At 38.9% G+C, this 18,334-nt stretch overlaps 1 protein-coding gene across 1 annotated transcript in view; it reads left to right on the forward strand.

Moving 5' to 3' along the window:
• The window catches only part of myo6a (myosin VIa), a 183,421-nt gene that overhangs the window by 60,120 nt on the left and 104,967 nt on the right, over positions 1–18,334 (forward strand). The window contains exon 12 of the mRNA XM_042502963.1: positions 5,073–5,217. Within this exon, the coding sequence (XP_042358897.1) occupies positions 5,073–5,217 (145 nt within the window). The remainder of the gene's footprint in view (positions 1–5,072; positions 5,218–18,334) is intronic.

Below are 18,334 nucleotides of genomic sequence, written 5' to 3' on the forward strand. Positions count from 1 at the left end.
GATAAGTCTATTAAACTCTGATGTCAAGCCAAGTATTATTACATAGAGCAGAGGCTTGAAAATATGGACCCTCCATAAATGGCCGCCGTACGAGGAATATTGCAGGTCTGTTGGCTGGACTCATCAGAAACACTGACCTGTGGCAGAGAATCAATCAGTGCACAGTACGAGACGTGATCAGAAAGAGAAGATGGAGAGTTAGACGGCCCACAGGGAGAGAAACAGGAAGGAGAGATCTGGAAACATCTGGAGAAGAGAGCAGAAAGATTTCCCAGGACTGCAGATGTTTGCAGAGAGTAGTTACTGACTGTAGGAGGACTGAAATGACTTATTTCCCATATAGGATTTGATTTCTTTACATTTCAATAATTTGTCTTAAGTCCAAGGTCAGGGAAGGCTTCCAGTTGAATCTCCATTGCAAGTATAGGTTTATCTACCTCCAGGGTACTTCTTTTTTTGTAATTGACTTTTTATTGGCTTTTAGCATTAAGCATACACTGTGTGTTCATGCCTGTCACAGATCCCACAGTAGTCTTTTCAGAGGCACACACACAGAGCAGAACAACAGGAAATAAAAGAGAGAAAACTATGAACAGTTAGGAAGGGATCATTTCTTTACAATTTAATAGGAGATCTGTAAAAAACTAAATCAGGCTCATGGGTGTTACACAGTTAATCCATTTTTCCCAGCGTGAAGCAAATTGTTCTGATTTATGGTTGATGAATTCTGTTATCTACTCCATTTTATAAATGTCCATCGTAACGTCCATTCATGCGTTTAGAGTTGGGCTCTTCTGTGATAGCTATTTCCTGGTAAGAGTCGTCTTTTTTTCCAGCCACCAGCAGTAAATCCATCAACCATTTGGTTTTTTTTTTCATTCTTGAGGTATATAGCCAGAAAATATAAACTCACTCTCCAGTGGTACAGCACATTTGAAAATATCTTGTAGTGCTTTGTCTTCTAGGGTACGTCTATAGAGATTAACTGTTGCCATGTTGAAATGTCATTTGAATTAGTTTGTAACAATCTCGTCATTCTGCTGTGTTCTTACACGTTTGTTCTTTAAGGTTCTGGTTTCGCTCCTCGTCCCTTCTATATGTTTTGATTTGGTTTAATTTTAGGCTCTGGAAAAAGTCCTCATGAGACCTTTTGTCATATTTTTTAGCTATTTTTAATCTCCAGGAAAGCCTAGTTGGCGAGGAACTTCTTCAGATTTGGCACAAACGTCCACTTGGACTCAACAATGAACTGATTAGATTTTTGTGGTCAAAGGTCACTGCGACCTCGTCTGTCTCATTTTTGTTAATCAGGGTTCCCACAGTCATGAAAAACCGGAAAAAAGTCATGGAATTTCACAAACTTGTTTTCCAGGCCTGGAAAAGTCATGAAATTAGTAAAAATCATTTAGCGTTTTGGAAAGGTCATAGAATTTTGTTGTGCAATGAAATTGTTTAAGTAATGCTCCATGGATAAGCCTCTCTGTAATGAAACATACAGCCTTTTTTTCTGAAGCTGTTTACATAATGTAGCTCTAATATGCTTGATGTGTCACGCTTTGTTTGCCATCATGTACGTTTCTTCATTTTCTCCCTGCGTTCGTCTCACCATCCATGTTTGACAGCTTGCTGAAATTATGTTAAATAGAGTTTGAATTTTATGCTAAAGTTTTAAAATTTTGTCGATGAAAGTATGTGGTGATCCTGGTGTACACAGTATCTCAAGACCATCTTGACGGTATTTCTCGAAATTTGGCACAAATGTCCCCTTGGACTTAAGGATGAACTTATCGAAATTTGGTGGTCGAGGATCAAAGGTCACTGTGACCTCACAAAACATGTTTTTGGCCATAACTCAAGAATTCATACACTTATTATCACAAAATTCTTACAAATGTCTAATAGATGGTGTATTGGTACACTATGGTAAACATGGCAAGAGGACATAAAAATAAAAGCAAGTACTACAAAAATCAAAAAACAAAAAATAGAATTGAAAAATAGCAATAATGATTTGAAAAACACTGAGCAGTTTTATAGCTCAGTAGTTTTCTGCAAAAACATGTAAAAATGTCTAGTGGATTTGCAGAAATTATAAACAGAATATTGACGTGCAAAATACAGAGATAATTGTCCAAAAGGTGTGCATTAATGAAACACATACAGGCAGATGTGAAGATGTTAAGTAAACATGTATTGACAAAGGGACGATAAGAATCAGTGTCTGTGTAGGTCCTGGGGTTTTCATGTGGCCTGCTGCAGTCACAAATAAACTGTTTTTGTGGTGCCGTGTTGTGCTCCTGAAAGACCGCAGCCTACTACCACAGGGTTATTGTTAAAAAATGTTGTGTCTGGTATTGAAGGGGTCGTGTTAAACTTACTTTGAATGAAACCAAAGACATTAAATAGACATATGGAAGGTGTCCGACTAAAACGTAAATGCTGAGTTCAGAGCATCTAACTGAAGCTTGCCTGCACAGCAGAGGTTTGTTATGATCCACCTATTGATGGCAGGGTTGGAAAGTTTGTATAAAGACACTCTCTGTCCCCATATCTTGTCCCAAATGTGTCATCTGGCTCAGCAGAACATTTTTTGACAGTTCAGTTCTCAGAGCTATATGAACAGATCAATTAGCAGATTCTGCATGCGTTCTTTGCATTGCAGCATTTTGGATATTATAAACTCCTACTGTCTCAGCAAACTGACAATGCAGAGGACAAACTGAACTGAGCGTGCTCATCTGAGCTCGCTGTCAAAATCGTTTGTGTCCTCTCATAAATCTCTGGACCTTTGGCACATGAAGGGGTGTGCTGACAGTCAGAAGTCAATATATTTCAAAGCAAACTGAGAAATCAGACAGACGAGGCTGGAAATAATGAAACTTAATTAAGTTGAAATTAGGTCTGAGTCCTTGGCTCTGTTGTAATGTGTACTTTGAGGATTTACTTCCAAAGGGTCTTCATTCAGTCCAGACAACGACTTAATATTAGCTCAGCTTTTAAGAGCTATTGATAGTTGGCACTGATTAGAGACGTACCTCCAGTGCTGTTTAAAGTTGTCACCAGCGGGCACCAGGAGAGGCTACCTTACTGAGGAAAAACATCAATTTGAGTTCAGTTAGTCCAGAATGAGAGTATGATGAATTTTCTTAAATCTCTGACATGAACTCATACCACCTTCAGCTGAAGCCCTGAAGACGACATAACAAACTTCCATATGAAAGACCACTTCTTTGACTTTCCTGTGTGAATAGAGTTCCCTCCAGCCCTCCCAGGTCCTTCCAGGCTCTATTCATCTCTCTCTGGGCCTGCATAGTTCACAGCACGTGGGTGTTCCTCTCACTGGCTCCATACATAATGAGCACTGCGCATCGCCCTCACCTTTTAAGAAGGGCGCACGTAGGCCCGGCTCGTCAATTTGTCATCATGGGAGTGCAGGTTGTTGCAGAAATGCGGGGGATTTAAAAGATTACTTCATTCATATTTTACACCCACTTGATCCTTTTGGCACGTTGTAAGAGCTTTGCTGCAGTGTAGATCAGAGTAACAACATGCTCAGGTCACGGGTCCATCAGAGACACTTCATACCTGAGGACAGCTTCTGTGACCTACTTGACTTGTATGTTTATTGAATGTGGAAGCAAACTGTACTGGAAATGTGACCTCCAGCCAGACAGGGCAGGAATGCAGCTCAAAGACGTTTTCTGCTGTTAAATCACACTGCTAACTAAATATCAGGCGACATCAGTCAATCTCCACTAAATCCAAAAAGGCATTTGAAGACTTCAAAAAAACCTAACCTACTGTGATGTTCACAAATTATAGCTGTGCCCATTTCAATTTCCATCTCTCCATGATGTTCAGATCTGTCCACAATCTGTCAAGTCTAGGCTTTTAAAGCATCAGTTAATATCCAGAAATGTTTTAACCAAAATGTGTGGGGTTTTGTTTTTTCACCCTACAATTTCAATATAAAAATGGTACTTTTCATGTCTCTGCACTGGCCAAACGCATTACATTTGCGGGTTGTCCCTCCCACCGTCCCATTCTCACGAATCCAATATCTCAAGAGCACTTTGAGGGAATTTATTCAAATTTGGCACAAATGTCCACTCAGATTCAAGAATGAACTGTTCAGGTTTTGGTGGTCATAGGTCAAAGGTCAAGATCACTGTGACCTTGTCTGTCTCATTCTTGGGAAAACAATGTCTCAAGAACGCCTTTAGGGAATTTCTTTAAATTTGGCGCAAGCATCCACTTGGACTCAAAAATGCACTGAGTGACAAAACATGTTTTGGCTCTAACTCAAGAATTCATGCACATATTTTGGGAAAACTTCACACAAATGTCTGATAGGGTGTAAAGATGAAGTGATGACATTTGATATCCAAAAGATAAAAGGTCAGCTTTACTATCGTAATGTTTTACAAAAACACTTTTATGTCCAGTACTTAACACCATAACTTAGGAACAGAAAGGGAGAAATTTGGTCAGGTACTTATTTGGTGCCACTAATCTCAGGTTCCCACCTTAAATTTGTGCTGATTGGATAGATCTGTGCTGCCGGAGGGAAGTTGTGTGTGAAGTATCCACTTTTTCACAGACGTGGATCTAAACTGTAAGTGCAACTTGACAGGTGCGCAGAGGCATACAATCCTGAGGCAGTAATTTTAGTTTCTGTGTACTTTATTGAGTCGTTTATTTTCAGATGTTTCATCACCATGGCCAGTTTGGATGGTTAACCACATCTGCTATCATAGAGATTTTTAGCATAGTGGTGTGCATTATGTATAAATATGGGTGTGGTTTCCACTTTTCAAACATTTTGACCTAAAAAAGATACAAGGATCTAAACATTGAGTTTATTTAACTTTTATGGCATGGAGTAAGTTTGCAGGTGTTGCTTTTTCTTCATTTAGACTTTCTGATAACATCGTACCCACGCAATGTGTGTAAAATTACTCTCCTTTAGCCTCAGAGTGAACTCATAGTGTGTTGTTCACTCTAACCTTTACCTCACCTCATAGTCATGACAGTGCTGGAGTTTAATGTTTGCCCTCCTCCTTGTCTTCCAGGTGGCTGTGCCATCAAGAACCAGTCGAGTCAGACGCTGGAGCACTGTGCTGAGCTGCTGGGCCTGGAGGAAGAGGACCTGAGAGTCAGCCTCACCACTAGGGTCATGCTCACAACAGCAGGGGGCGCCAAAGGAACAGTCATCAAGTAAGAGGCCTTTTTAAACACACAAACACACACACACACAAATGCTGAAATATCTCGTGCATTTTTATCTATGCACATAAAAAAACAACATGACCAGAATTTTAAAAAAGGACACATTGTTGCTTAAAGGAAATCTGGTTTGTAATTGGTTTAGCGTAAGAAGTTGCATTCAACAAGAAATGTTTTTATTTAGGTATTTATTGTGTTCATTTGTTGGTAGTATGATGTCGCCCAGTCATCTAGGATCATAATGGAAATAAGATACAGACTTAACTGTGTTGTCTTGAGATTTTTTGTAGGCATATGATTCAGAGTCCTCCTTCTCATGATGTTAAATACACTGATAGAATTAAAAATAAATGTACATCCACTTTTTACACATGCAGAACACACTGGAATGCTAATAGATTGTAAGAATAAGTCGATTCATCATTGAATAGAACATTTAATGAACATTTAGAATAATGACTAAAACATCCATCTTTATAAACCAAATTCCTTTTTTTCAACCAAAAGTAGATACATTCCTTTTTTTTATGAACTATATGATGTTCTGAGGAAGATTTAGTGATACAATTGATAGCTACAGAACAGCTGTTATACTTTTGAAATCTGGGGAATTTAGCTTTATATTTAAAATGTTCAAAATCAGAAGTTAATGAGCAACTAATGAAAAAAAGAACTTAGAAATTAGAAATTAGTAAAAAAAAAACCCAGAAAATTCCCTGAAAATTCTTTTAAAAAAACAAAAAAAGTGTGGCACAAAAAGCAAATATTTACTGTTTGAAAAAAATGAATTGAAATTTGTGTTTCAGGACTTTAAAAAAAACAACAAAACTTTTTAAACTTGTCTATAAAACATCTCATAACTTATGTTGCTGCCCCTTGAAGGAGCCCTCAGGTTGGGAACCGCTGCACACAAAGCCATGCACTCCAGCTGCACACAAACATTTAACACAGTGACTTATCGGCACTTTAAAGCCTAGCAGGTCTGATCCACGATGCATATACCGTGGGCATGAGTAAGCACACACTGGCGCACAAACACACACACACATTTGCAGAGCAGATGGTTGATGTATTGCTTGTCTAGTTATCACTGTCCAGAGAGACGAGCAAACAATTACTCACTTCAGCTGACATCAGAATATACAGTGAAGTGAAAGGAGGCTCAGAGGAGCTGGTTAGCAGCGTGAAAACAGCTGGCTGACTCTCCTCCTTGTCTTATTGTCCAGAAAGACGGTCGCTGATAAACACCGCAGCAAAACTGCATGTTTTTGCCAACAGTTATTCTGAATTAAGTGGTGAACCATCTGGACTGTCAGTAAAGCGCCCGTATGCTGGAATTAGCTTGATTTAAAAAGTTCATAGAGGTGACTGAATATTAGTGGAAGGTTGTTCACATTTAGAACGTATACTGTAGGCTTGGGCGTTCTGTATTTTTCCTATCTTTATGCCTTTACTGACATCCTGTCTCCAGGGTACAAGAATGTCAGTGGTTAACTGTTAATCGGTTAGCCACTGACAATATTTTTGACCGGTTCTACATGTGGATCTTTAGGTTTATTTATCGTTTACCTCTCTGCACAACACTTGGGTCTGGTGGAACCAGTTCACCAGGGTGAACTTCAGAGGAGGGGGCAGTTAGATGCCACCTTTCCTGGTGCAGAACGGACAATGCTAACTTAAGCTAACCAAAACAGGAGGGTGGGGAGGAGGCACCATGTTTCTGCATTTTAACACTGCTAGCAAACTGCCTGTCAGCAAAACCAACAGAAACTAAAATAAAAGGCAAGACACCACAAAACATTAAACTTTCACCATGGGTAGAGGTTTGATATGCAGCACTAAAGCACAGACCGAGTCAGTGGAGGCAGGAGTAAAAGAAAGGCCTCTTGTTTTTCATGTCAGTTTGCTTTTTTCCTTCCAACTTTACCACTTAATTCCTGTTAATGAGTGCCAGGCTGACATCCCTAAATGGTATATTAAGACATCTGTTTTAAAGGTCGAATTACCATCTTTCTCAGCTTAGCTCCTTTTTCCACCAGTAGAGACTGACCCTTTAGTGGTGCCTGCTGTGCACTACAGAGCCTTCATGCTACATATCTGCATCAGTTTTATAGAGAGAGGAGGGTCTGCATTTTTGTTGGTATTAAAAATCATACCAGCTGAATTCCTAAATATCCTAATTATTTGTGGTGTCCCTACTGTGCCTTAGCCAAAAAGTGGCTCCAGGAAGAAGATTTGATTTAGAAGGACCAAAACCTGTTAATGGACACAAATAATTGTATGATCATTAGTGTCATGGGTTTGAAACCCAATATGTAATGTTTACTAACATACTTTGAGGCTGCTTTGCCTGAAGTTGGCTAGACATGCAATACAGTTTGGGTTTGATAGTGTTTCAGTGAGGAACTTGGGAGCTTTGGATGAAATTGCCACAGCTCAGGCTTAGTTTGGTGCTGTGAGCTTTGTTGGTGTAGCCACATTTTGTCTGTATGGATGATTTGGTCTGCTGTTGACCCTCTGTTGTAGAGGAACATTTGGGTTGGCTTCTTTGGTTTAACACTGGTTTTCTATATGTGGTTTGCTAGAATGTTGTACATGATGTTCTTTCATTTTTGATGCATTCAGTACTTTACTTTCATGTTTCAGCACTGAATAAAGTGTCCAGTGCGGACATGGAAGAAGATGCGTGCTTGTAATGACCATTTCTTAAAAAGGTGTTTAAAACAGATGTTCAGATTCAAAAACATATAAACTCCAAACTGCTGCAAATTTAATCACCTAAAACCAATGGAAAGAAAAATATTCAGAATTTGTTTTGTGGCATAATCCCACTTTATTCCTTTAACTTGACTAGTAACCTCACATATCCTTGTGATCTGGCAGTGTTCTATAGTCTCAAAAAGACAGCACAGCATATAAAACTAAAAACATATTACAAGTAGACCAAAATATTTGTGTCACATTTGCTATTTTCTCCACCTCAGTAGCTCTAAACGCAAGAGGGGATTCCTGTTTACAAGCTCTCTTGCTGAAGGTGACCTTTATGGTTGGCTGTAACTTGAAAGGGATCACAAATTATGCTGATAGAAAACATCCTCTAATATTATTAATGGATCCTATTTAGAACGGCGAGGTGGAATAAAAGCACAGTTTAGCCAGGCAACAGGAAGTGTGGGCCTGTAAACATGGCCGTGTTAAGTTAGTCTTATGTTCATTTATATCAACTGTCTATAGATAATTATATTTAAGACCTGTTAATTGTTTTTTGGACAACTCTTCTGTCAAAGAGGGTATAAAACAAGGACGCAGGCTGGTTTCTCTATCACGAGGCTGCATGGCTTCTGTACATACATTAACATTCTCTCCACTACATGCCAAACTGGGAGCCTCCTAATTTACATGTACTGTGCTAGATTAAATGTGACAACTGGCATGTTTGAGCACATGGCACTCTCTTCCTGCCGCAGCAAAACACTCAACATAAGCACGCTGAAGTTCTGAGGCATGTACTCAATGTCCTTTGCCTTACATTATGTTATTTTCTGACATTTTTTAATGAAGTCTCCTAAATCCTTGTGGTAAACTTTCATTTACTGCTCTATCTAAGATTGTTAGCATTGAATGAATGAATTGGATGTCAGACAGACAGATGTCTAAATTATTTCGCACAGAGCTGTCTAGTTTGGCAAATTTGCTATGAATTCTGGGTAAATAATGTCCTTGTTTCCCCAAACTACAAATGACGCTCAAACCAGTCAGCGCTGTTCACTCCAGCTCAGGGAATTCTCCTTTCTGAAAGATTTCAACAGTTACAAAAACATTTTACTGCAAAATTTAGCGCAACAATTCAGAAAAAACTTGAGACAATGATGAACTCTTGATTTAAGAACGTCCACCACTATAGCTGAGTGTCCGTATCTGAAGGATCATAAATTAAATGTTTCAGTTACAAGTGAAGACTTTTGTGAAGGGATTCACGTTAAACCAGGTGGCCGACCGAAATTAACTCAAGTGTTAGAAATGAAGCATCTACAACCAGACTTCCAGCTCGGACCATTCACAGCTTTTACCAGTTGGCTCCGGCTTAACAAGATAAATGTGAACCCGTGAAGCGTTACTGAGGGGGAGGAGTTGGGCTGAGCATTATACCATTTTTCACGGCTCAGTGCTCGACGCCCAGACAGAGCTCCAGGTATTAAAATGTACCTCGGGCTCAGAGCTGCAGCGAACAGATACCTAAACAAACCTCCCATCAGACCACACTGCTCTTTCATGAAAGGTTCAATGCAGCTAATAACTTAATCCTCAGAGTGATGAAGATGATGAGACGGGAGGGCAGAGACACAACCACGTACCACCAGGCAATCAGGGATGAGAATACAATACTCAGGCCTAGCCAGCGACCTGCTAGCAGAGGTTAGTGTGACGTAGTTCAAGTAAAGTAGTTCAAGTGAGGACATCTCTGAGTGAAAGAGAAATACAAGAATCATCCACAATAAGGGTAGAAATTGTGAAAATTTAACTAAAATAAATCTATTCATAAAATAATAACTTTTGTGTAGCAATACCTAATTTGTCCAGTAAGAATTGCCTTACCTTGTCAATATGGACTTCAAACTGTTTGTAAAAAAGCAAAATAATGGAATTTTATTAAAAAAACTGATTAATTGTGATTAACTTTTCAAATTCTGTGATTAACTGCGAAGTTAAAAAAGTTATTAATCTGACAGCCCTAGAACAAACACACTATGTTGTGAAGTGTTGAATTGACCTGTCAAACAGTAAACTTCCAGAATATTTCAGGATGTTATATTCCAAAGAAAACTTTAAGAATGTTTAAAATTTGCCTCAGAAACATTTGGAGAGGTGAAAGTTAATTTATTGTTTTATAAATGTGTATCTGTGTCTGCTCACAGACGCTTTAACACTGGCACACATCTCTTCACTGTGTGCTTCTGGCTGCAGAGCTGCTGCGATGCATGGGGTCCAGTCGTTTCAAAACTGTCAACACAGTTCAGCAGACAATATTCTCCGTCATAGAGCAAACAAAGTGCGACAGGCAACGCGGCTGTCTGTCTCTGGTGTGAGGCAATCCTCACAGGTCCAGCACCCTACTGTATTTAAAAGGAGAGTCTGATTAGACGAAAGTCCCAAGCTGTGCTAATCAACTCACCCGGCCCCGCTCTCATGAGTCATCCCCGCACCTCTGTCTCCTGCAGCTGAATGCTGTCATTGCTGAACTTGACAAGGAAAATGAGTCGACAACTATGGTTATGCAGCATTCTATAAAAATGCCCCCACAAATGTGAAATTTGGCAAATATTTTTTTGTTTCTGGTTTCTTAGATGTAAAAATTGGCCCTTTTTTCTGTTTAAAGCACTACAAATTAGATGTATTTGAGAAAACAAGCAATTTAATGATGCTACCTTGAGATACTATAAACATTTTCTAAAACATTTGCGACACTTTTCTTATATTTTAAAGACCCCAGGCCTCCTTGTCAAATGAATCTATAAAAAAAAAGTAAGTTGTAAAATAATTAAGATGTTCATTGACTGCAGTAAGATCATAGTTGTATTGCCCTGAACATTTATGCCCTCTATAGTCTTTGAGTTAAATTGATTTGTTTTAAAAGATAAACTGATTTAATTATTTAAATGTGTAGTGTGTAGGCTTTAGAGAGATATATTTGCAGAAATGGAATATGATATTAACAGTATGTTTTCTTTAGTGTATAATCACCTGAAAATAAGGATTGTTGTGTTCTCGTCATCTTAGAATGAGACTGGCATCTCATTTCAGATTGGCAGCCCCTCCACGTCGAGCAGCAGCTAAGAAACACTGATCTGTAACAATAAACTGCTTTATTAAGTGTTTTCACAAAATAAAATCACTGATCATTTTGTTTTAGAGAGGAAAATACCTCTCTGGATAATTTCACTCCTGTTGAAAACCTACTGAACAATAAAAATGGAAGGAATTTTCAGCTGGTTTCAGCTGGACGCCACTAAATCCCCTTGAATCTCACACACTGCTCCTTTAACTGATGTTTTACCTGTTGCTATGTTATATGAAAACATCTTCCTCCCTTTTTGGACTTCATGACAACAAGACATTTCGTTCAAGGAAATGTCAGCGACAAACAGTCACTTTTAGAGACATAAAGACCAAGACAGACCAAGTGACAGACAGACAGAGTGACAGCCCCCTCAAGCCAAGTCCCTCTCTGCATTTAGCCTGAACCCAGTCGCTCTAAAGCCTGCGATTGTTCTGCTGGCAGCTCGGCCACAGCACACACCATCTGAATGCCAAGCCACTCGCCTCAATTTCAAACCCTCCCACACTAATGTTTATTTCTCCTCTTTCATCTGAGAGAGGAGCCGGGGCAGATGAATTAAAAGCTGCTTCCTGTCTTTGTCTGTCTCTCTGAGTGTCAGTTGACAGCGGCCTGCCTGTCAGTTACACTCTCCATAAACGGACATGTGTCTGACAGATCCCGGCGACACTTTATCCTTTTGCTCGCTGCATTTATTCTCTTTCTTCTCCCAGATTAAACGTTTTACATCTGTACGTCAACGTCACAATCATTTGGTATAATCGTGGAAAACAAACAAAAGCATCACTGGGAGGACTGTCAGCCTGCGGCGGCTTCTGCACTGTTCATAGAAGCCAAAATAAATCAAGAGTGCAGTTTATCACTTCTGGATGTTGGATGACTGATAGATGAACCTTTGTGTGTTAGAGCCAACACTGAAAAAAAGGAGAAAACATTTTGAAAAGCGCCTTATGAAATCCTCCACACTGCATTTTATATCAAGATCCAGCAGGTTGGATGTGGAGGAAAAAATATGCTGAAGTGTTTTTTTGGCGCCGGAGAGGTCGCTGTTCTTCCAGAGCAAAGGGAGCAAAAGCTTTCAGACTCTGTGCTTGTGGCAGATGGTGGAAGGGATGAAAAGCTGATGGGAAAAATCACTTCCAACATGTTTATTCCCTCCATTAAAGCCAAAAAGAAAAACCTTTTGACTGAGAAAGCAAAAGATCCTCTTTGGACAAGGAGAAGGCAGGCAGACTTTGTGGTGATGGCAGATGGTAGAAGGGATGGAGGAGAAAAAATGGTTTCCAACGTGTTCATCCCCTTCAGGGAGGAGAGGGACTGCTGGGAAGCTGCACAATATGAGTTTGATGGGAAATGCAGTCTTCACTCTCAGGCACAACTGTTGTGTTATGGTCTTAATACCTGATGTAATGTGATCTCAACTTTTTAAAATGGATCACTTTTCCACCTGTTGACAAGAAAGAATGTTGAAATATGAAAAAGTCACTATTCCAAATAAGTTAAAAATTCAATACAGCTTGTGAGGAATATTTTTGATGAAACAGAGCAAAAAGATGGAGGGATCAACAAGTTATTGGCCTGGCCGATTATCAGGGCCGATATTTGGCATTTCGCAGATTATCTGTATTAGCGTTTTATTTTAATGATCGCCGATAAAATTAATGAATTGAAAAGTGAAAAAAATGTGTCAGCATGGGAGAAAGCACTTTTTATTCATTCATTTCTATTTAAATTTTCACTGGACAAACAGTTGCAGGGAACTTGCTGTATAAGACATTAAAAAGTAGATGTGAAAAGGAGTTTTTTATATTCCAAATTCTCAATATTGACAGAAAGATTTTTAATTGTTTTTAATTTTAATTGTAAATGCATATTTATATTTAAAAATATTGGTTATCAGTCTCATTAACTACTAATAATTGGTATTGGTGTAGGGCCTGAAAAACTACTGTCGGTTGACCCCTAAAAAGAAGCGGGTTCAGTAACTGCTAAACTAAACTTTGTGTAAAAAAAATAGATTTTTTGCAACAGATTTGGAAAATTATGCACAAAAGGGCCGCCATGTTTTTCCAGATTGGAGTGAAAAATTATGACTGAAAGTGGTCCAATCAGCTGTGTTAAGGGTTCATGTCTAAATGAAGGAGAGGGCTATATACCCCTGATACCACCTGTACCAGAGGTTTGCCTTCATTTTTGTGCACTGTCAGAATGTGGAGGTTAGTCCATCTTTATATACAGTATGTGCTCGTAAGTTTGGTCTGTATAATATGTGATGTGAAAGTTGTACTAGCTCACTCTGCTGTGATGACCACCTGTCAGTTGAAACACGTACTGTAGAAAGAACAGTGGCGTCTTTTTTGTTGGAGTTTCTGTAGGCGGCTCTCTTTTCTCTGCGTCACTACCTATTGTATCGTGGCTATCACTGCTGATGTTAAACTCTCACTTTTTTATTCCAATTCTCATTATTTCCTGAGTGAGTTTCGGCCACGTAAGAGCTACCAAAACAAAAGTATTTATAGCAACAGATGTTAAAACTTTCCTTAACCTCGATTTAAGGCTGAGTTATATCGAGGAGCGAGTGGTGACACAGATGAATCCATACAGTCTTATCTTATTTATTTGACAATTTCACAGATTATTGCTTTGATTTGGTAAAAATGGATAAAATGAGACCAGTAGGTGAATTGAAGAGAGGCGGCGGGTTGGACTGCCGCCAGCTGGCTGCATCACCTAAGCTCGTTATTTATTTGTCTGGGTTATGTAAGCAGGAGTGCAGACGGCTTTGTGTGTGGGGCTGAGAGAGGGTGAGAGACAGGCAGAGAGAAGGGGGGGGGGGAAGAGAGAGAGAGAGCGTGGGAGGGAGATTGGATTTAGAGAAAGAGAATTAAAATCGGATATTTTTCGTTTTGTTTCCTTTATTTTGGGTATAATTTTCTGCTAGGCATATTTCGGATAACAGAAATCTAATTATGTGCCGTAAAGCAAATTAAATCCAAAAGTAACCTGATTTGTCCAAATAAACTAGTTTCTTTGCACGAACGCAAACACACTTATTGAAGAAGGAGAGAGGTGAGGAAGAGGAGATTTGAAGAAGAAAAAACTGGACAGAGAGAGACAGTGTGAAAGTTTAGCGCCACTGGAGGAAGTTGTCTAACTATCGTTTAGCAAAGTGGAAATAAAGGAACGTCCTGTGGCAATCCAGCACTTAATATTAGAATTTGACCATTTGAGAGGTATAACATGTTCATGGTAGTTGGGGAGAGTGAAACCTATCATTGTCAGAAAGTTTTCCCACCATCAGAGTCTGCACACTAACTTGCTGTCACCTACTGCTGATCTGCTACACTCACACTCATTATTCAGATGGTCTCTAGACAACTGGAAGTGTCTCATTCTTTAGTTGAGCAGTCATGTCGGGTCATAAAAGAATATATTTGCAAGATAGCACAGTTCAGACAAATTCAAACAAATTTCTCACTAAATGCATAATGAAGTTGTTGAAGCACTCCAACCTGAGTCACCTAATTACAAGTCAACAAACGGAGCCGCCAGCGGTGTCAGGAACCTTTTGATGCTTTTTAAGGCTGAATGAGACTGGGCTAATCTGATTCAGCTGAGAACAAGTCAGAGCACACTTCACTCGAGTTAACAAGATCATTTAGTTTTCTTCTTGGCAAACAAACACATTCAAGGTTATACAGTTTTTTACCAAGGCAGTTATTAACAGTTTACTTGGGTCGTGGCAGCAACCTCGAAGACAAGTTTAACGACGGCTAACAGCCAACATTTTTGGAGAATCTGCAGGGACACACATTGCAATTGTTGAGGTCATTATAAACGTGATTTTGGCATCAGGAGTCAAAACTTATCAGAGTGATTCCAATCCAGTCTGCATCACTATCTCAACTACTTGTATCACAGTTTTCTGACAGTACTACATGAGACAGATTATCAGTGGAAAACCTGTTCTTCTTTTTCCTCCTACTGCTCCTAATGGCATTTGCAAGTATTCACCATGGCTGACCAAAAAAACAACCAAACCAAGCGCAGCTATCAGTCATGCCAATCACTTGTAAACTGCTGTCTGACCGTGAAACAAGGCGGCGCTGATCAAATCTTAATCAAGATTCTGTTACTGTATTGCCTATTTTTCAGGAATATATTTTATTTATTGTACTGTTTAGCTGTAAAAATGACTTTTCCTCTGGCAGGTGGGCGATGCTTGGTTTTAGCTTGACTATTGTGACCATGGGGTCACAAAATTCTTATTTAAAAGCTCAACAATACACTAAAATATGTTTGTAAAAACATTTGATGTGAGAAAAAGAAGTAATGACAAACAATTTTGTCATTAACAGTAGTTAATAGAGTTTTTTGGGGTAAGAGAGTAAATAATTGAGAGAAAAAGCAATTGAGTTTTTTTAAAACAGAGAAAGACTGAGTGAGACGGCAGAAAGAAAAACAAAAAAAAGGGAGTGAAAGCAACAGAAAGTGTGGATAGACCAAACATCATATAAAAAGATGGGAAGAGAATGAGATGGGAGAGATTTTAACAGGCAGGGTTGAATAGCGAACATCTAGTGTGAGTGTAATTTCAACAGAGCAGCGGGGCGGGAGGGAGAAGAATGAGTGGGAGGGCAAAGAGAAAATGGGAGATGCCAATCAAGGCGACCCGGCGGGTGAGGTCACAGTTAACAGCTTGTGAGAGTCGAGGCAGGATTACTCCGTCAACCCGGCAGCCAGACGTGCCATTAAACAAACCTGCAGTTACTTCTGTTGGCTCACCACATCCATCTCCCCTTCACCCAGCACTTCTCAAACTTTATTTAATTTAGAGGATTGAATCATTTTCTGCCTTTAAGCTTTTTTTTTTTGTACCATTTTTAAGTGTCAATCTATCATCGCCTCAAGCCTGGAGATCCTCACTGGACCCCTCAGATTGGTGTCAAGATAAATATGAGGGATTGTTATATAATCTTAAGTAAAAGAAAAAAAATGGTCATATTTCCTGCTGCACAATATTATGTTTATTTGGTGCCTCAGATCTCTATGAAATCGCATAAATTGCAGGTTGAAAGTGATCAGCCTTTCAATCCACCTGTGATTAGGCTTTATTTAGGTTTGCTAAGTAAAACAACTCAAATGTCCTCTTTAACCTGAGCCAGAGGCCCATACAGGAAAACTATGCTTGTTCTTTAATATGTAGGCGTGTTAGACCAGAATAAGAATCAGAACAAGTAGGTTTTCATGGATTTGCTTTGATGCACAATAGTAAATATGGGAAATTAAAAGAAATAGAAATAAAAAGCAAGTATTGCCAAAGTCAAGAAGTATCCTGTCCTACTATAAAATGAAGAAAACTCTGTATCTGTCTGTCTGCACCCATTTTTATCCTCAGTGGGTTGCCCAATCAATCTAAAATTGCACATGAGCTTTTGGAATTGCCATTGGTGGAGACTGACGAAGCCCTTTGTCTCATTTAACTACTGCCCGTGCCCGTTTTGTATAAAAAATTCTGTATTAATAACGCTGACTTCTTCGCCTGCCAGTGGAGTCAATGAGTGAAAACACGGACAGCGCCGCTCTGTCATTGCAACCCACATTGTGGGCTAAGGTTGCAGCTTGTATGACAGAAATAAAGCGCTATTTTTTTATTCTGTCATAGCTGTTAAAAACTTGTTGTTGTCACTCAGCAAAACAGTGCACACCGTTGATGTTCCCTCGAAGTTAACCCTCTTTGCAACTAATGTTACTGTTAGTATGGGCGGAGCTGCATAACAGCATCTAAAGCATTCATTTATCTTCTCATCCATTGTTATAACAAACAGATTTTAGCCCATTATGCGGAGACAGTGACTGATGAAGCAGATTTTTTAGCTTGTTTATTGCATTTTTGGCAAAGTCTGTATTAATATATAGGTCTGTCGTCTGCATAAGGTTGTGACGTGCACGTCCGTCCCCTAAAAATGTGCATGTAGTTGCGGTGCACATATCCCCAAGCATGGACTAGTAAATATAAAATAGATAATTGTACAATAATAAATAAATAATCTTTCAAATGAGAAGAGCTTTACAGTTTTTGAAATGAAGAGAATGAAATGTGCAAAATACTGACCATTAAATGTTCAAAGGATCACAGAATATAAAGTATCAACAATATGTGCAAAGTATAGAGATAAGTTGCAATGTTGCAAATCTATCATTATTAATTTTCTGAGAATTCAGTCAAAAACAGGTCAAATAAGTACAAAAGGCAAAATTGCAACTTTTTGGGGGGTTGTAATTATATTAAAGGGGACTAAAACATAGTAATCAAAAGCTGGGTCTTGAGCCAGCATTTAAAAGTCGTACAGACTTAGGACATCAGAGGTGTCCACTCCATACAGAGCATTAAGAAGAAATCAATCTTAAAATCAATTCTGTGTTTGACTGGTAACCGGTTCAGGGCAGATCTCTTCTGTCTCTCTTCAGTTAAGTGTGCAGACCCTCAAGAAAAACAAGACCTGGCTTTTCTTAAACATTTCATGAGGTGTGACCGCTGTAAAACAATGAAGTTATTAACTCGCAATCAAAAAATCAGAATGAAGATGATGCACGTTATCCAGACCTCAACTCTCTCAGTCAGAAAATGCTGAGTCATGTGTCGAGCAATTGTGACTGCTAGTTAACAAGAGACTCCAATCAATTCACAGCAAAGTACATTCTGATGTTTGGCAAATTAAACTTACCAGAAAAAATGGCTATTTTAGGTACTGATAAATACATCACCTGTATGGTTTAATTTTGACAAGTTATAACAAGGTTGGACTCCAACTAATGATTATTGTTGTCATTGATTCATTTGCCCATTATTTATCAATTAATTGTTTTGTCAATAAAATGTCAAAAATGTAAAAAAGTAGACCAAAAAAATGAGCAATAGCCTAAATATTCAAACTAATATCATGTTTAACAAAGAAAGCATCAAATCCTCACACGAAAGAAGCATGAAACCTACAAACCATTGCTTTGTTTGATTAAAAAATGGCTAAAATGTTTATTTGATTAACAACCTAGTTGTCTATTGAATAATCAATTAATTGACTGATCATTGCAGCTCTATCACAGGGAGGGTAACAGGTTTTAAACTTTACTGCCACTCAGCCCCTGGCTTGGCTTACACCTGCAAACATCACAGTTTTTTCCTCCAAATCACTAAAACAGAAAGTAGTCAAATGTGGGTTAGGGTTAGGGTCAGTGTTTTCCATTTTGAAATGTCAAAAATGTGATCTT

Source organism: Plectropomus leopardus, chromosome 16 (genome assembly GCF_008729295.1).
Source record: "Plectropomus leopardus isolate mb chromosome 16, YSFRI_Pleo_2.0, whole genome shotgun sequence".
Taxonomy (NCBI): Eukaryota; Metazoa; Chordata; class Actinopteri; order Perciformes; family Serranidae; genus Plectropomus; species Plectropomus leopardus.